The 20,107-nt window shown below is 34.1% G+C and overlaps 2 protein-coding genes and 1 long non-coding RNA gene across 3 annotated transcripts; 2 read left to right on the forward strand and 1 right to left on the reverse strand.

The window, feature by feature from the left end:
- Positions 1-1,944: 1,944 nt before the first annotated feature.
- Positions 1,945-13,735, reverse strand: LOC140058884 (uncharacterized). Its single transcript, XM_072104658.1, has 5 exons — positions 13,723-13,735; positions 6,920-7,140; positions 5,733-5,912; positions 5,068-5,311; positions 1,945-3,836 (listed from the first exon to the last, which is right to left on the reverse strand). Exons 1-5 carry the CDS (start codon positions 13,733-13,735, stop codon positions 3,337-3,339), a joined length of 1,158 nt encoding a protein of 385 aa, XP_071960759.1. The 3' UTR covers positions 1,945-3,336.
- Positions 2,278-19,016, forward strand: LOC140058885 (uncharacterized). The gene is made up of 3 exons (XR_011847071.1): positions 2,278-2,295; positions 2,455-2,566; positions 18,936-19,016. It is a non-coding gene; the product is annotated as an uncharacterized lncRNA (long non-coding RNA).
- LOC140059401 (uncharacterized) lies at positions 16,409-17,666 on the forward strand. The gene is made up of 2 exons (XM_072105300.1): positions 16,409-16,504; positions 16,778-17,666. Exons 1-2 carry the CDS (start codon positions 16,443-16,445, stop codon positions 17,427-17,429), a joined length of 714 nt encoding a protein of 237 aa, XP_071961401.1. The 5' UTR covers positions 16,409-16,442; the 3' UTR covers positions 17,430-17,666.
- Positions 19,017-20,107: the final 1,091 nt, after the last annotated feature.

The raw sequence follows: 20,107 nt of genomic DNA on the forward strand, positions 1-20,107 counted from the left end.
ATTCAACAGTTCCCAGGCATGTTCAACCCTAAATTTCGGAAATGCAAACGATAGGATTATAGGCCAAGTTTATTTTTATCCTCCTCCCTCTCTTTTTTTCAACCGGGATTCATCATGTTCCGCTATTTTGATTAGTAGATGTACTTTTTTAAATGCTAGTTATATTTACAAAAAATCGCAAAAAAAACCCATTTCACACCAAAACTACACAGTGATCTCCGGAGACACACCGGGTTTGTGGTCATTCAACGTCGAGAAACTCCGGAGAGACCACGATCACATCAACGACGCAACCCAGGAACGCAAGAGCGCGCCGCGAATAATCTGACCAATCACGACTCGATGGATAATCCCAATCGCTTGTGATTGGTCAACTTGTTGTTGTACTTGTCCTTGCGTCCATGGGAACCAATTTTAAAATACAGTAATTTTGTTTGGTTACGCATTTTTTTTGTCGTGATAGCTTACTAATCCGCTTCCTGATCGATGCTAGTTGAATAGAACGTTTGATACGTATCGTTCTAATAGGCCTAATGATAGACAGGTAACACATTTATGCATCCATAGAGTGTGAAAGCAGGCGCTGTGTGGACACCGATATCTGTGTTAATATTGTTTACAATGGTGGCTATCAATATGGGGCGTTCCATAGTACCAAACGTTGGACACCAAATTGTGGTTTATGAGAATGTTTTGCTTTATTCACATGTACAGTTTTGAGCAATGCGCTTATACTATAATGCGCCGTTTAAAAACATCGTGTGTTTTTTTTATTTTTTTATTTTTTTTTTATTTATTAGGTATAACACTCAAAATGCAACAAAAGTTGAAAACCTTATGAGTTTACAAAAGGTACAACAAAAAAACCGAGATAAAGATATAAAACAATAGGCCTATACTAAAATTGACATAAAAACAAAACCAATTAAAACATCATACAAAAAAATAATATGCACAACTTTAAAATTAATGATTATTATTAGATCTAATTAATAGAAATTCAGAAATATATACAAGTTTAAAATTATTCATTATTCATTATTTATAAAGTCCACTTAAAATTTAAATTCAAAAATGTCATTAATTCCAAGGATCAATACAATTACTGTATTATTATTTATTTAAAATTCTTATTGCACTAGGAAGAGTTGAATTCCCATAACGGTTAGTTCTACATCTAGGTACACAGTACTTGTTGAAGGAACGTAAAGTCCTCTCGGGCTTGATGTTCTCGGGTATCCACGAAGTGAAACGCCCAGATGTCACCAGACTGCTTCCAAATTTGGCAAGTACACCTAACCGTCTGTCTTGTAAAGATGTTATATTCAAGATTTCTAAAGTGTCTTGGTACCCCGTGTAGTTGTTATATCCGATGATGATCTTAAAGGCTCTTTTTTGAACAAATTCCAACTGGGTGCATTGCTGTTTAGTGATTGCTGAATGCCATAGAGGACTAGCATACTCCAGTAAGGGCCTGATGTACTAAAGGCTTTAAAACCTCGCGATTGGCCAGTAACGACGTCGTAGGCCTACGCCAGTATGTTTTTGTCATGTGGTTCTTATTCGTTTGGTTACATTCTAAATCTGAAAATCGCATGTTTTTACTCTTAGACATAATACAGCCTCTGAGAGGAGGACTAGAGGGTGCTATTACTGGGGTAATAATGTTCAGCGCATTGAGAGCTTGCTTATATGCGCTATATAAGAATGAACTATTATTATTATTATTATTATTAGTGTTATTATTATTATTATTATTATTATTATTATTATTATTATTATTATTATTATTATTATTATTATTATTATTATTATTATGTAATTGTTTAAATAATAAAGAAACAACAAGGATATTAGGTTCTATAGTTTATTGCACGTAAACGTTGGAATGTTCAACGAAAATAAATTGCATAACATTATGCAGTATAATAAATAGAGCAAAACATAAAAACATACTAAATAATTTATTATTGAAGAATTATTTACATAAACCGCTAGGTTATAAATATGTAGGTTACTAAAGCATTAACAATGTGCTATTTGAGTAGAGCCAAATCCAATTTTTTCCTGTATCAGTGCTAACTTAGTCTAAATATATTCTTTGGTTAGTGAGTTATATAGTTTTTGTAACGAATTTGACGTCATCATAAACCATAGTGCGCATGCGTCATCGCACGTTTCGGTAATGAACTACTGACCAATCAGAAATAATCACCCATCATGCACCACAAAACATCAGACGACACCGCACGGCGCATCGACGAATAAAATACATGAAAAGACCATTGGAAAATTGTAAGTTTTAAACACTAATTTTAAATATATTTTTAGTTAATTTAGCTTTCATAGCAGTAGGATTACCCAAACGTAGTAGGCCTATTCGGCCTAGAGGCCTAGTAGAGATTATTAAATATACATTTCTATCCATTCATCTGTTATTAATATTATCTCTAGCAAGCCTAGCCTAGGCCTAGGCCTCCAGAGCAGAGGCTAGGTAGACCTCTACCTAGGCTACCCCGACAAGGTTTCCGACACGGCGAAATGATGGAAAGAAAATTGAGAAATTGTAAGTTAAATTAATCATACATTTATTTAGAGTTTAAATTAGCACCAGGGATATTTTTACTCGTTTAGGCCCCTAGTTAGTAGCTAGCCTTAAGGGCCAGAATATGCCTAAATTATTTAAGTACGTCTACCTACGTTGTAGGCTAATAATTTTCATCGCATGAGAATGGAGGCCTAGCCTAGGTCTACTAAACTAGGCTTATTGCGGGGGATGATCGTGACACTAGACCCAGTCAATGTGTAGGCCTAAACAGATCGCTAGTAGCATAATATATAGCAAACTGTCCATGCTTCTGAAATTCTTACAATTTTTAATTAGTAATCAATTATTGTCTTAAAAGACAATAATTGAATAAAAATGTACATCCGCCCATGTTGAATTTAAATTACATTTAATACACATATGAATTACATTTATTTATATTACTATATATAGCTTGATATTTTGCAGTTATTTTAACTAAAATTAAGAGAAAAAGCGACGAAATAAATAAAACGTTAGCGTACGTGTAGTGGGGTTTGGAAAGTTCAAAAACATTCATAAAATAAAGTTTTGTGGCACTATTGTCTATATAATAAGTAAATTAATAAGTGAAGTCTTATAATCCCTTCCGCTTACAAAAACATACTGTATTTAGTACGCGCGCGTACTTATAAACAACGTTTGATATCAGCTACTTAGTCATGTGAGTAGCCTAGTCCAAGTTTTCGGCAAAAAGTGTTATCTCACTCAATGAATATTTTCAGTGTTAATAAATACGACGATAACAATTACGACTTTTGTGGTGATTTTACAATTGCATTATTGATTGTTGACGTTTCTAGTTCACTTCTTGAATTCGATATAATTTGTAAATTGGGTGGAGTTGAATGATGAATCTTCGGTATTGCTAAACCAAGTGGAAAATGAGTCAGCAGTCTAGAGGGCGCTGAGCACGATTGTAAGTTTATCAGGCCAGAAGGCGAGAGGCAGAATGTTGGACCAGATGGCAACGCACTGGTGGTTCGTGTTTGAGACATTTGCCGGAATAGCCCAGCAGCTTGGAATGGATGATTCATCCCGATCATAAGCGGGAACAGAGAAGCAGGTGGTGGTGTAGACTGTCGAGATGACGCTGCGAAGTGAGGCGACATGAAGTGACTGATGCTGTGCCTACGATTGTTAGTAATTTCTCTTGACTCTGATGAAGTCGGTGTTGTAGACGTTGTTGATGGTAAGGTAGGATGCAGTACAGCGATGTTTGGTATCGATAAAAACGACGGCACCACCGCTGAAATGAGATTAAAATACACTAAATAATAAAAATCAATAAAAAATCTATATCTACTCCGTTCGTGCCTATTTTACCTGGATAAACGGGCATTAGCCCTTCTCTCCACCGAACAACTAAGAAGAATTTGTAACTGAACCACCCTCTCTGCAAATAGGACAGTCTTAAAAAGACTAAAATAGGACAGGATTGTACACTCACAGACCTACTTGACGCCGTCTCTTTAAATCTACAAGTTATTAAAGCTTAGTTCACTCTACAAGGACGCCGTAAGCGCATGCAAAGCAATTGTGTTCGGATGGTCCATCGCGTCGTGATTGGTCAAATTACTTGCAAAGCGATTACATCCTTGCGTTTCGTTATGTTTTACTGTAGTTAATTTTAAAACAGGTGAAATAAACGTATTAACATAGATTCATATATTTCAGAGTATAAAATAAACCCCTTTGTTAAGATTCTCCATGGAACATTAACTCCAATACACACATATGCCGATACAATAACCTACGTTATAATAGGACTCGGGCTTACGGTACATTGAATTATACGTATTTTAAAGACAATTTATCCGGGCATCAAGCGTATCAACCCACGTGTAAGCCATCATTAGTTTTGGCCTAGCAATTTTAATCGAATAGTATTGTACGAGATGGTTAGAGTTTTAAGAGTAATGATGCGAACCGACTCGGTGAATGTACGTCGATTACACTATATTAAACTTAATCGATCTTTAATTTAATTATCGCAATCAAGCATACAGAAATTAATTATTAAGGATATCTGCCCAATAGGAGACGATATAGAGATGACGAGATGTTACCGCGCAATAGTTGACCCAATCACAAGGGAGCAAGCACTAGTACTATCTTTGGTGAGAACGAGGCTCATATTACCGTTTCAAAAGAAGACGTTTTATGTCGTTTTTTAAATATATATTGTCTCCAAAAACATGAAAAATAAAATTATTATTAATAAACCAAACTTGTTTAGTTTTAATAAAGTTATTAAAATAAAAGCAAGAATAACGATTTCGCTTATAAAACAGAAATAAACAGTTAATTTAACCAAAAACTCGATCATTAACTTCCAAATGTACTTCCAGTTGTCTATTTTTCTCTTTAAATTACGGTTTTATCAGGTAAATAATTTGGATTATTTGACATGAAGATGGCCTATTCATAGTCATCTGTAATGGTGAAAAAAGTTATAAAGCAACTGCAGATAACAATACCTCTGAATTTTGATTTCGGACCATTCGATAAACTTCTTTCATCGTCGTCATCATCATTGTCGCCATTCGTTTTTAGTTTTCTTTTCACTCCATTCTTTTGAAACATCGGCGAATGAAGCGTGAGCGATGACGGTACGGGAGGCATGATGCGTGGGAACGCGTTTAGCGTCGTCTCACGCGTTGGCTTCTGTGGAGTCGGTGCTGCTAAAGTTGACCCAAACGAGATGTGACGGTGCAGAAACGCCTGTACATAAAATAAAGAAGATTTTATAGAATCAGCATTTTATTACAATAGAACTTTCCTTTAAAATTAAATACATGCAGAAACACCAGAACAGGACACCTCATATTAAGAAACACGTTGTTCGGTCGCGAATGTGTCTCGTTTTACATGGGCAGTTCTACCCACATTTTGAATGAATACCCCCCCCCCCCTTGTGACGTATGCGGCGCTTTGATCTGCGTCACCGTTTTTAAGGCGTTGCAAACTAAATGGTCCTGTATAAAAAAATCTTTGTTATTAGAAGAGAATAGTTAAAAAGAATAGGCCTGCGCTTATAATAATCATGCGTACGGTAGAGAGTTGCTCGCACTGTTTAGGCCTCCATGGTTGAAGATAACGAACAATCTAGGCCTCAATTCGTACAAGTTCGTAGGCTACTTACCTTATCTGATATTACGATGGAGCTATTGCGAAGAATTCTGTTAATTGAACTGACGCTCGGAATGGTGGTCTCATCGCAGACACGTTCTTGCAATAATTTATCCCGAATTTCCCACGCAAAAATAGACGGGTTTTCGTGTTTGTAGCTCATGATCTTCTTTACAACCAGCGGCGTAGCTACCTGTAAATAAGTCGAACTATTAATACCAGTAGGCCTAGACAATCAGTTTGAAAACGCCGTTTTTTCTCTTGATCTGTGTGACGCTAGATCAAATAGAGAAGCAAATGTGTTTATGGAATTATAATTCTTTTCTGGTTATTCTGGGTTCGAATCTCTTTGAGTAAATATAATGTTTTTCGAACTTGCATGCTTTAATTAATATAAAATCTATATATGTGTGGCTTCACTTAGTTCTGAGTTTGAGAAGTTTGGTTACCACTTTGACGCAATGTAATGACGTAAGCGCAACATTTTGATCAATCGCCTCATGATTGGTCAATTACTTGCGGTGCGCTTAACGCAAGTAAGGACGTAAGCTTGGTTCCCACTAGAGGACGCAACGCAAGGACATAGACGCAACGCAAGCGAGTTGACCAATCACACGCGACTGTTCGAGTAATCTATCGCTCGTGATTAGTCAAATTAATTTGCCTTGCGTTGCGTCATAGTGGCAAACAAGCTTTATTAAGACCTCAATGACAACATTAATAGTGTCAGACCTAATTACAATTAATATTCGATTATATAATTCTCTATGTTTCTTGTCATTGTTGATGACGAGAATTTTTTTTGGGTCATGCAACGTCATAAGATAACCACGTGACCTATAAATGAATATAAAATATAATGCATATAATCAAAACTTTTGATTATTTTTTGTACAAAGCTCATCACTTTAAAAGATCTGTGATATCAATATCGTTATTATCCGGACAGCGTAGAGCGTGTATGCGTAAGAGACTGTTTAAAATCAATAGAATATTTATTTTTTAATTCTGATGTCATTGTTTTCCGAAATTTTCGAGATCAACTCATGCGATGTCCTCGTAACGCATCTAATGTAGCTTTTTCCTGTTCTTTGTAATGTTTCATGATTGATGTGATTTTTAAAAGTTTAAATGGGCCATCGGCGGACAGGTGAAAACATTTAAACGTGTGCATTTATAATCAATAATGACGTCACCAACCTTTGGTTTGCTGCCACCTATACTGCCCGGCTTGATAGATCCAGTTTCGTAATAACGCGTTAGTATCTTGCTGACGCAACCATGAGAAACGAGTAGTTGACGTGATATGTCACACGGACGCACGCCTAGATGTGCAAGTTCGACGATTCGTGCGCGAATAAAATCTGGCAGTGGTCTACCATTGACAAAGACCCCGCCCAGTTGATTAACACCGGCCTGACCTAGAAGATAAAAAAGTTATTTTTAGAGATAGGCCTACCTCTAATAAAGAAAACTTGTTTAGATTTGTTTTTTATAAATTTCTTATAGATTTTTGAAAGAGCTCTCTATACTATATCCTATTATTCATGTTTAATAGAGTTATAGATGTGATATAGAAGTGTTATATAGATATAGATGTAGGCTTATATAGATTTTAATTCGTAGAACAGATAACATATTTCTAAAAAGTTATGGTATAAATTTCTTATGCTAAAATATTTTTCTAAAGAAGTGCTATTATTGTGTACTGTAGAGTTCTCATAGACTTATCGATAGAGTTGTTATACTTATATATTTCGTTATAGAGGTTTTTATAAAAATTGTAGGCTTGTGTAGAAATATATATATATTATAGGCCTAATGTTAAATATATAACATTTTATATAAATCTATAAAACCTCTATATCGATGTTTCTAAGGATATCTCTATACAATTTCTATCTACACGATATCTATAACAAATCTATCGAAAAATGCCATAGAGTAAATAGTTAGAATTTATATAAACATTTTTCTAGATTTAAAAAAAAAATTCTATATAGGCCTAATATATTTTCCTACGGGGCAAATCCATGCTTCCATTGTAGTAGGCTGATACGGAGTTAACTAATGGCCTAAACAGGTTATAATGTTGACGAATATAACATCGTTTTAACATTCAGCAGATATCGACATATCAATCAGTAATTATTACCCTCAATTGGTATAGGCTATAATTTGTATTATATCTCTATAGGTATTTAAAAAAGGTAACATCGGTACATGACTATGCATGCCGAATGTTAACAGGCCGCCTAACAATACAATAACCTGAAATTTAAATTACTTATTCGATTTGAGAAGGGGGAATTACAAAGCTTTTCTTAACATTGCGGCAGTGAGTCTCACTGTATCACCTGCATCTGTCGCGAACCCACATTTTATGTAACAACATCCATTTAGTTTCATACAATTGGGACAGGGATGGTTCAATACATAATCATGTAATTTAATTAATTATTAATTTGTTGTCGATTTGCAGAACCCAGTTCCGTTTGTTGTTGATATAGATAAATAGGTCGAAACTCACTACTTAACAATAGGACATGCCGAATAGGACTTTCCCGTTTTAGAGTAATCATAAATAGATAATATCGTATTTATATAAACAACTGTCTTGCGTAAGTTAATGTTCTTAGCGATTTACTTACAGTAGTTATAATGATAATTATGATGAGTAGGCCTATGACAAAAAAAAAATCACGATTGCGTAGTATTTCACCGATGCCCTTATAAAGGCATTACTCTCGCTTCTAAATACTGTGATATCTAAATTTATAGCTACAATTTCTCAAAGCTTATTCATTATTAAAAATATTATTATGTCATATAATACAAAAATACAATAATTGGTGTCACTGATTAAATTATAAAGAATAAATAAATACAGCATAAACAAGAAGTCACATACATTTTTTATTTACCCAATTCTATTTCATAAGAAAGTGCCATATAAGGTTTGGTTAGGCTTATTATGGCCTATGATACAGACGTCATGTGATACAAATGTGACACTGTATTGCAGAATTTGACTGGATATATTACAGATACAGTACCGCGGATTTAAAAAAAAAAAATTCAATTTCGGGCGTTACCATTTAACGTCATCTATAACACAAATGTATCTTTAATTTTAATGCATAAAGTATGGGGCGCCATAATCAGCAAAAGTATACCTTGATTTGTAATATATGGCGCCTTGTTGAGCTACCGTCACTAATTCGATGCTAAACACAAAAGTATCTTTAGTTTAATTACAGCATAAAGTATGAGGCGCCATAATCAGAAAAAGTATACATTGATGTGTTAGATAGGCTAATATGGCGCCGCGTTGAGCTACCGTAACTAATTCTTAAGTCAGTCAATACAATTACTTAAGGTAATTCAAGATATCTTGCCATATTCATTCACAGCTTATGTTGCTTCCTCCTTTACTCTTTTTCATCATTGCCAAGGTGACCACAGTACCAGAATTGAATAACAGTAGTATAATATGCATGAAATGTTTTGTGCCTATACCTGGATAAACCAACTTTAGCCCCTACCCTCCGTAGTGAGAGAACAAAACGAATCCCTCTACTTAAAAATGGGACAGTCCGCAACTTTGCCCTCTAGTGGAAACATCCATGCATGCTTAAAACGAAAGTGAGATCGAAACAGTTTTTGGTTTACTGTCAGCCTTTTCGATAGATATTATTGTAACATTTTTTCCAGCCATAATACTATAAGCTATAGTATGTTATAACTGTTTCCTAATGCTTTTCCGTTCTCTTGAATATAACTGCCTAAAAGCGCGGCGCGAAAAACACCATAAGCATGAATACATTTTGCTATTATAAATTGACCGGATTGATTAAGTTGATAGTAAGAAAGAAAGTATAACGAATGTGTGTAAATGGTCATGATGAATAACGTAGATTCTATATTTTTATTACCGTTACCGCTAGTCTGTGTGTAAACTGGCCTTTAATGAAAAGAACCTGTTACTCGGTGTAATAGACGTATATAAATATCTCATCTGTGCGTTCAATATTGAAATAATAAACGCGTGTTAGACCGTTCGTCTGAAACTCTTAATGTGTCATATTGTTGACGACTAAATTACATTTTATAATCGTTCTTTAAGTACAAATATGTCATTTCACATTCACTTACTCACATAAAGCAGTTGTCGAACAATTGAAACGAATACATAAAAGTGGTACAAATCGCGTTAAAACGTCATGATGACGTTGATATGACGAAGTTCTTATTATTTATTTTTTTTAAACCAGGGTAGGTACAGTGCACAGTAAATTGCTTAAATAAATATGTTAATTGATTTTAAAAAAAATTGAAATTTTATAAGGGGATTGAAGTCAAATCCAAATTGATTTGCCCTGATTTTCCGGGTTTACCAAAGCTCTGTCTACACTATCAAACTTTATGTGACAAATTAATTAATTGATTGACAACACCACATTCCTAATACAGAATATTGTCTAACATACAATCTAACAATCTAACAATCTAACAATCTAACTATACATAATAGTTGACGCACACTTTTAAAGATATATTGTCCCCCTAAAAAAATATTTTTTTTAAATTTTGTTGTTGAATATGTTATTTTAATGTCGCATGCCTAATAGTTATTCACTCTCACAAAAAATTGGGTCTGAAAAAAATTTATTTACCTGAGAAAAATGTAATTTAAAGCAAAAAATTGTCAAATTGTCTGGAAGACAATGAGTTTTTGGGTAATTTAACTGTTTATTTGTCTTTATATAGGTAAAATAATTTTTTCCCCCGTTTTTTTTCTTATGGAAGTGAACAACTTCATTAAAACTGCAAAATGGCCTATTCAAAGTCCGATTTTAAAAATCTTAATTTTTCATGATTTTGGGGGACAATACATCTTTAATGAGTAGGCTATAATTTATCATTATCTGTCTACACTATCTAATTTTATGTGACAAAACAAATGTGATGTACCCTTATAATGGACATAATGATGTCATATAACTACCATATTTGGTCATATTACTACCATATTTGGGCACATCACACTTTTTGTGTCAAACTAGTTTACAATTATGTAGAACCTTCCTTTGAAACATCCCTATTCAGGGACACCCCTAAGGAGACACGTTTCTCAGAAACGAAAGATGGGAAAATATCACAGGGTCATAGGGTCAACCTCTATTTACAGGCAACATCCTTCGTGGTTTTCTATGTATTTGTTAATTAGAGTATACTGAAGGTGTGCGAACAGACAAAGTCTACCGAATGTTGGCAATGTTTTTTTTTAACGAAACAACCGCATTATTTTTTTCCTATAGGCCTAAATAGAATAGGGGAAAAAATGATGCCGCCCGGCCATTATACCATTTTGTTGGTGGTGACATAAACACGATATAGGTCCCGTTTCTATTTTGTAAACATTTAAGGTATTTGTGGTATGAATATGATGGTATGGTGATGAAATCATGGGGGAATATATAATTTGTTCCCATAGATTTCTGGAAAATGGAAAAAAGATAATGCCGCCCGGCCATTATACCATTTCTGTTGGTGGTGGCATAGACACGATATAGGTCCCATTTATATATTTCGAAACATCTTCTAAACAATGATAGTTTGGTGGTGAAATCATGGATAAATAAAATTACAAAGTTAGCATAATTCTGTAATCCACCATAAAGGCAAATTTACACAAATTTATACAAATACCATAAAAATGTTGATTCTTATGACCATGTACACAAAACGCGGGGAGTGGACGGGCGGTCTCTGCTTATTTCAAATACTAAAAGGGGTGATCCATTTAATGCCATGGAGGAAGCTGACCCCCGAGGGGCTCCATTATCATTATTACATAATATAAAACAAGGTGCCGCATGCATCTGTAACAATTAAGGTTACATAAAAAAGAAGTTATATAAAATAATTAATAATTTTTATCAGGCCTATCAAATTTTCATTCGTTAGTTCTTATTTTCTCATTTAATGTATTTAACATTTAAAATGTGCCTAAAGTTATTTTCACAGGAATGAATATTACCTGTTTTGAATGTATGTATGCGTCGCAACAATACAAAATAGGCCTAAATTTTATAATAGGCGTATCTTTCTTTAAAGATATATTTTTCCCCTGAAATCATAATGTCATAATATAGTTTTCACTTTTGATTTTTCACTTGAATCGAAAAAAGATATATATTTACCTGAATAAAATGTAATTTAAAGCAAAAAATAATTGTCTCAGACAATGAGTTTTTGGTTAAAATTAACCGTTTATTTTATCTTTTTTATAAGTGAAATAATAATTATTTTTGGGGGTTTTTTATTCTACAGAAGTGAATAACTTAATTAAATGTGAAAAATGAACTTAATGTTTTCATGTTTTTTTTAATTATTTTGATAAAATGTCTTTGAATGCGCCGCAATGTACTGAATACTTAAACGGACTTAAATGAAAAATAGGCCTAACGTATATGTTTTCACATGAATGATGACTATTTTATTTATTATTTATTTTTATAAAATGTATTTGAATACTGGATTGTTATTTTACCGTTTGTTGTTTTACCGTTTGTTGCGTACATTGCGATGATGGTGAGCAATTAATTGTCTGTTGATCTTTTAAATGTTTTTTTTTATGGTATTCAATGTTATATTTTTGTACGTGAATAATAAAGAAAGCTTACAAAAATCATGGTGGAAGAATTATTTAGATAAACATTATATTATTATACAGTACTGTATATAATTCCTATGCTCATATATTTATTTATTTATTTACATTTATTTACTCAGGGTGGCCCAAACAGTTAAAAACTGGTTTCCATTGGGGCCCTGCATTTTACGTACAAAAGCAATAGCACACAGTTAATAATGTATAACAATAAAAATATGGAAAAATGATCATCTTTATGTATCTCCCTGAATTACTATGTTTTTATTGTCTGTGTTTTAGACTGCTTATTATAGACATGTTTTGATTTATTTACAGATTGTATTAGGCCTCTGTACAAATTAGCAAATCTGTTTTAGTTCCGTTTTAGTGCGAAAATAAAGCAATTCTCCTGGAGTGCTGAATACGTTATTGAAATTTTGGCCTACTACTAATAATAATGATTTCAAACGAAACAGTTTTTTTATGTTGTTAATGTGGTAGGCCTATTTTCTGGTAATAATTTAATTTACTGTGGCCTATGACATAGTCTTAAACAAATTAACTCGACTATATCAATTTATATGATTTGTTTATCATTGTTATTACTATTACAAAATGTTTTAATAATGATTTTTTCAAATTCTACAAACAAAATATTCTTTTTCATTTTGTTTATTTCAGTTTTTAATTTTTAATTTTAGTTTAGTTTCCCTTGAACATGGGTTTAGTATTCAAGTTAGTTTAATCACGTCCAAGTTTAATCACTTCCAAAATTAATTAATATTGGCCTATATAAACATTTTACTGTACACAATTATTTACGGCTTTTATCGAAGAAGAAGAATTACAATTACATTCGATAACTCCAAAAATAAAATTGCGTATAACGTAAATGTCAGGATACAACAAATAATATTACGATAACGCGCGCAGAAGATAAAAAAAACGCCAGGATATACCCCTCTCAGGTCAAAACTGCATTAACATTAATTTTGTAGCAAAAACAATATTACGATAACGCGCGCAGAAGATACGTAATTGCGTATATAATTCGTTACTCGATGGACTTACAGACCGACCAGAACAAATGGTACGAATTCAATTTATTAAAGCTTTATAAAAAATTATTAAAAACTCGTCAATTTGATTTAATGTCATTAACAATTCGTTACCCGATGGACTTACAGACCGACCAGAAAAAATGGTACATAATGCATGCATGTCGGTCACTGCTGCAGCAGGATAGACCGTTACTCAATTATTTTGATTTTTATCGTGAACTCATCAATTTGAGTTATTTTCATTAACAAAATATATATAATTATTTTTCTTTTTGATGTCTTACCTGTATGCGGCATTATTTGTTTTTCTTTATACGCGTTGTCACCTTCCAATCAAACAGAAGTTGTTGAAACTGTAGCCAAAACCCACACGACAACTTTCCTATTCGCACGCAGAGTCGTGAAAAGCCGGAGATTCACTGGCTTGTGTCTTGACGTCAAATGACATGAAATCCAGATTGATCGTTTTAGTTTTGTCCCCGATTTGCCTATTAAAAGCGATAACGATTCGCTGAGGTGTTGGACGCCACTTACACTGCAAACAGATCGAACGTCTGATCAACCGAGCGTGTAGCGAGTAACAGGCGTATTACCCGAATTTGTCATTCCCAATCCAAAATTGATACCGCCATAGAAACAAAACACCTGCGTATTCTTGGTTACCATAGCGATCAAAGCATTCTCCCCTTAGCGCGGAAATTGCGAGGAAGTTTACCGTAGCAGGCGTAGCGTGAAGCAACCATCAGAACGTGCATCGGAAGGCCGACAAATAAATTGTTTTTCATTACTATACGTCTCTTGTCGCTAAACTGTGTTCGCAGCGCATAGTGTGACGGCCTGGGCAGGTGTTTCTCTAGTCTCATGTACCTAGGCCATTGTCCTTCGATACAGGCCTAACAGTTTTAGATAATAGCATGTTAAAAAATCTTAACTACTTTGAATTAATATGGACGACTAAGAACATGAACAATTCATGCATGGTCATAATTATAGCAAAGCTAATCCGTCTGTGTCAGTTTTTCTACATTGATCATTTCACATTGAAGCTGACTTTAACTCTTTCAATAATACGAGAAGAAAAAAGATTTAACGTATTAGGCCGTTTAAATGTTTAAATAAAACGTAAGGTAATGAATAACAAAGTATGCTGCTTATGCACAAAAATAATAACCGATTATTTTTGTTTTTAAAGCTCTATCTACACTATCAAACTGGTGTCCAAATAGCCCAAATATGATAGTGATGACATCATCATGTCCATATAAGGGCACATCATATAAAGTTAGATAGTGTAGACAGAGCTTAAGTGAATGATAAATTATACTCATTAAAAGTGTGCATCAACTATTGTATGTTATATAATATTTAATAATTTTGTATTATGAATCTGGTGTTGTTAATAAATTAATTCATTCATAATTAATAATTTATTAATTAGACTCGTAAAATATTTATAATACGTCGATCTAGCGCTTAATGTACAAGCCTCTAAGCGCTTCACATGGAGAGTAAAGTTATATCCGCGCCGAACGCAACGTGCGCCACGTATGTTAAAATACGTGCGCAAATTTTATATGTTGACCTGAAGTATAATTGTTAACATTAGGTAATAGAGCATATGTATATTACAAGGTCAAACATCGAACGTTTGTTTTTAATTGCATCTTGATGTATTTCCAAATGAAATTTTGCTTTGTTATAGGCCTATACTTTGAAATTGATTGATTGAAATTTATATTTATACTGGGTAACCTCTTCAGTCAAAGACTGGTCTCCCAGAGGACCCAGTTGGTGATCACTGGCTGTGATGTACTAATACACCGGGGTAATCCCCTACTCGTCTCGAAAGATGTACTAGGTTCTTTAAAGGGCACACGAGCTAGATGTGTACACTGGACCTACAGTTTATAGTCCTTTATCCGAGAAGACTCGTTCTACCACCAGAACCATGGAGTGAGTGAGCTTAGAAACCCCTGCCGATGTTATGACTACGTAATTACGGTTCCACTGTCTTAACCGCTCGGCCACTCACTCACTTAGATTTGCATTATTAAGTACAGTAATTATGTTTAACACCAGAAATAACAACATAAATAAACACATTTTAGGTTTTGCATAGAACGCCATTAAAATAAACAATAGACCTATTCGTAGTGTAGGCCTACTGACAATCACCTATTATCTCAATCAATGACGTAATGAGTCGAAGAACACAACATGTGCATTAAGTGAAAACTTTTCAAAACGTAGAGGTCGCTACAAATGAAAAGCAACAAGAGCGTAATTGAAGTCGCTGCGCTTGAGACTATTCCATTTTGTTGCAGGGGTAGTTTTGCTTACGAAATGAATACAATTAACTAACGATAAAAGAAAATACATGTGTGTCATGGCAGGCACTTTTGCAGAGCTGGCGTACGTATAGGTATAAACAAATAAAAATATATAATATACATATAATCAATAAGTAATAATAATTTTTAATAATAATACTAATGTGTAGGCATAATAATATGGCTTTCTCAACACAAGTTTCAATCAATTTTAATTTTAAGTTTATGATTTAAGATAAATAACACTTTTGGTTTGGCCCTTCCATCTCTTATAATTTAATTATGCATGCGTGGTGAGTACAGATGTACGATTATATTTAAACAATACTGTACTTGAGTGGATTTAAATGTCCTTTTGAGATCATAAATAATTTATGGCAGTTTTGTAGGTACAGGGTACGGTAAAGTACAGTCCATTCGTCGCGCGCCTCGATTTTTTTCGTTACCATGTTGAAAATCGTGTTTGGCAACGCACATCGTATCATAGAAACGCATCCGCGTGCGCATATCAACTCGCGTACGAAATAGTAGATTCTGATTGAATAGCCGGCGGTTTTGTGTCATGGAAACTGTGTTTTGGCTAAATGAACAACTGCGTTTGTGAAAGACTTTATACCATAAAAATACTTCGAATTGTCAACACGTTCTGAATTTAGTACACAACAATAAGAAGAATGTTTACCACTATGTTATTAATTAACCGTTTTATGTCTGGAAAGCAAGTGAACAGGCTTGTGTAAGTAATAATATAAGAATAATTATGGCTTATTTTCGATTTTTTTTTTCGATAAAAATGTAGGCAATTGTATGCGTTGTGCTCTGCGCACTGTGGCTCTTTAAGATGGTTTCGCTTCGTTTATTTATTTATTCGATACAATAAGCCTATATTTCTAAAAAGCAACAAAGAGATAAAAAATGCTTGGCAGGGACAGCTTAAGAAAAATATATCGCTGTAACTCATATGAGTTACGTATACCATTGTGATCTGATATGTGTTTTGTTGAAATAGATCAATCGAACCACCAAAGACCAAGCCGGCAGAACCGATGGCTCCTTACACATTATACGTATTAAAGAAAAACCTTAAAAAGTGCCCAGCTGTGGAGACCAACAACTCCTTCTGTGTGTTCGCCAAAGCTCAATGGCCTTGGATGTCAGCTCTTTGCTATCATCCGAACGTCAGTTCCGTAGAAGGCACTAATGACGGGCTTGCAGCTCATGTAGATCTACTCAAAGACCAAAAAGACTACCTCGCCTCTAAGCCTAAAGAATTAGCAAACATGGCAAAGGAACACGAAGAGCATCTGGCTAAAAGAGATGTTCTTCAAGGACAGAATGCTGCTTTAGAAGCTGTGTTGAATCTGATGGACCATGCTATGGAGAAAAAGAAATCCGCCATCGAATGTGAAGAAAAACGGATTGCTAATATTGCCAAAGAGCTCATGCTAACAGCTGGTAAAAGAGACACTGCTAAATATGTATTGGACAACTTCAAGAAGCAGTTGGAGTCCTTCGAGAAATACTTCGAAGAAAAGAAGGAAGAATACCAGAAAGCGATGGCAGCACTTGATGAAAAGGTGGATGGTCTATTCGAGGAAGATAAGACACAACTCCACCGCAGTTACTCCTCAAACTCTTCTGATCTTCCGAACCTTCAATAATTAATTTAAAACATTCTGAGAATATTTTGACATAATTATAATACTTTGATAGAACATTACCGATGCATCATTAACTTTTAACAGTCTTTCTTTTTAAATAATAATTCTCATACGAAAATAATTTTAATTGAAAATGTGCAATAAATATTTTTTAAGTGGATTTATTTGTATGGTTTAGTTATTCTCTTCTCTCTAATCGTCTTTTAATCTGATGGCTTGGAGCATTTATCCTACTTCTTGTAGTCTCCCCCATCTTTATTTCTTTATAAAATAATCCTGATAATTACAGAAAAGGTAAGTACGCCCTCTTGGGATATTGGCGGATTGCTTAAAAACAGTGTAGAGAGTATAGAGTGAAACACGACGGGCACACGGCCGGCAGACAATTAATTTCTATAGGCCTCTCCTACTTCACGAACGAAAAGTTTAACTTTTGATTGTAAGTAAGTTTGTATGGCATAAATAACTGCGTAATACTTATTATTGTGGATTATTTAAAAAAAAAAAAGATAACGTTAAATGTATGCTTTTAAGGTCACCTCAGGTTTCCACCAAGGCCTATTCTTGTAATTAATTTATACCATTATTCTTACCGCAATTCTCCTAATAATAATCCTCTCTAGGAGGCCTGTAGGCTGTAGAGTAGGAGTAGTAGGCCGTAGAGTAGTAGGCTGTGCGCCTGGGGGCTGAGCCCTACTCGCCTAACCCCCAGCCAGTAGGTATGAAGGGGAAATTAGCCTTCCCTATCCCACCAATACTGGCCTTTTAGTAGAGTTGTAGGCAGGATGCCCTAACCTGCTCAGACAAATGCGCCTAAAGGCCTAATAGCCTAGGCTAGTACCCAAAAAATTGTTGTTTTTTTTCTGCTGTGGTTGGTATGGGAACTCAACACACACAGCATTGTTTTTTTCGGGTGGATTTACAACTCCCTGGATTTTTAGGACAAAATGGCAAGGATTTTTATTTTACTTTTTAGGGATGGGAGTTCGGCAGTTGAAAAAGGAGAGGTACAATACAGTCAAAATATTATTCAGTATTTATTAATTCATGGTCAAACACAGTAAAATATGTACATGGTTTTAAATTTTCAAAATTATTTTTAGGCCTTCCATCTATCTGTGGCTTTTTCTCTCGCATCCACATAAATGTTAAATACAAAATATTCATAAAACCATCATTTTTAATTATCTAACCTATAATTTTGAAGAAACATTACTTAGGCCAACATTTTATTAATTGATTGGAGCATAAATTTACTATGTTTATAATGTGGGCTATTTTTTATATAGCCGGTGACGTCTATATATTTGGTGGAAAACTAAATATTGAGGCCGCTTTATTTTGTATTATTACATAAAAGGTGCGCGCTATATTAAGTTATTAATACAAAGAGGACGCTACATTTAGCTACAAGTTATCACACACATTGGTCACTGAAAAAGTTGGCATATACTGTATAATAACTTAGTTATTAAATATTGTTTATCATCTTTGTGTTACTGTTAGGCATCATTGGAGCTCAGAATATACTGTATGAGACATACTTGTTACAGTTATGCTCCCGTAAAGGATCACTTATTAAGCACTAATGACGTCCCACTAGACTGCAACATTTCTTAAGGTAGGCTTGAATTAAGTAGTTTAACATTAAACAATAATATCTTTAAAAAAAAATACATTAGGGATCATGTCTAAATTATTAAATTATTCTTAAGGCCTGGTTCACACTAGGATGCAATGCAAGTTTGACCCATCATATGATCATCTGAACTGTTGCTTGTGATTGGTCAACTTGTGTTGCCCCTACATTGTTGCGTTACGTTGAAATGCAATTTAATCATTTGTCGTATTCGATTTAGACTTTCACCATTGAGTGCAGTTTTTCCGTTGAGTACTTCTTTAACAGAGTATTTTGAGCGTTGAGATTGTTCTTAACGAAAAAGCTTTCGTTGTCAACGTTTTCTATTCAAATGACTTTCTGTTGAGCACAAATTTACAATTCGAATACAAAAAGTACTCAACGAATCTTTACGTTGACAACGAAAGTTCCCAATCGAATACGACAAATATCATCATTATACACAATGGAAAAATCTATTATTATAGTTATTTATAGTCACGGTAATAACCAGTGTGTATGATTACCTTGAAAAAGCTTGCTTAATAGATGCATAAATTACTGCAGTAACTGCAGTAGAATAAGTTTGACATGCTCCCTTACTATAGTAGTATACAAACAATCTTTATATTTTCTTCCCATGAATGTGCCTGATTATGAGAAAAAGTACATGAAAATTAATCACGCCAAATCTTATCTTATAAAGAGGTAATCGCCAGCGGAAGTTCATTCTCTTGTAATCTTTTATTTCCTTGGAGCGTTAAATGAAGCCGATATATACATACACGGTTATACAGTAAAAATGGCCTTGGGAATTCTTCAATAATTACTAAGATCTTACTGAGCTTAAGTAATAGAATTCTTTAATTCCCCCATTGAAAAATTAAGCAACATTTCCCCTGTTCAATTGTCAGACTATTCATTCGTAATTTTGCTGATGTTTGACAGCGTTTAAAGTTTAAGTATCCTGGTACACATAAAGTACGTTAAAAACGTAAATCATGTTCACCTTGTACTCAAATAACTTTTTAAATTAAAGCCATGTGAGTGCAGTCATCAA

Source organism: Antedon mediterranea, chromosome 9, assembly GCF_964355755.1.
Source record: "Antedon mediterranea chromosome 9, ecAntMedi1.1, whole genome shotgun sequence".
In the NCBI taxonomy this organism is placed as follows: domain Eukaryota; kingdom Metazoa; phylum Echinodermata; class Crinoidea; order Comatulida; family Antedonidae; genus Antedon; species Antedon mediterranea.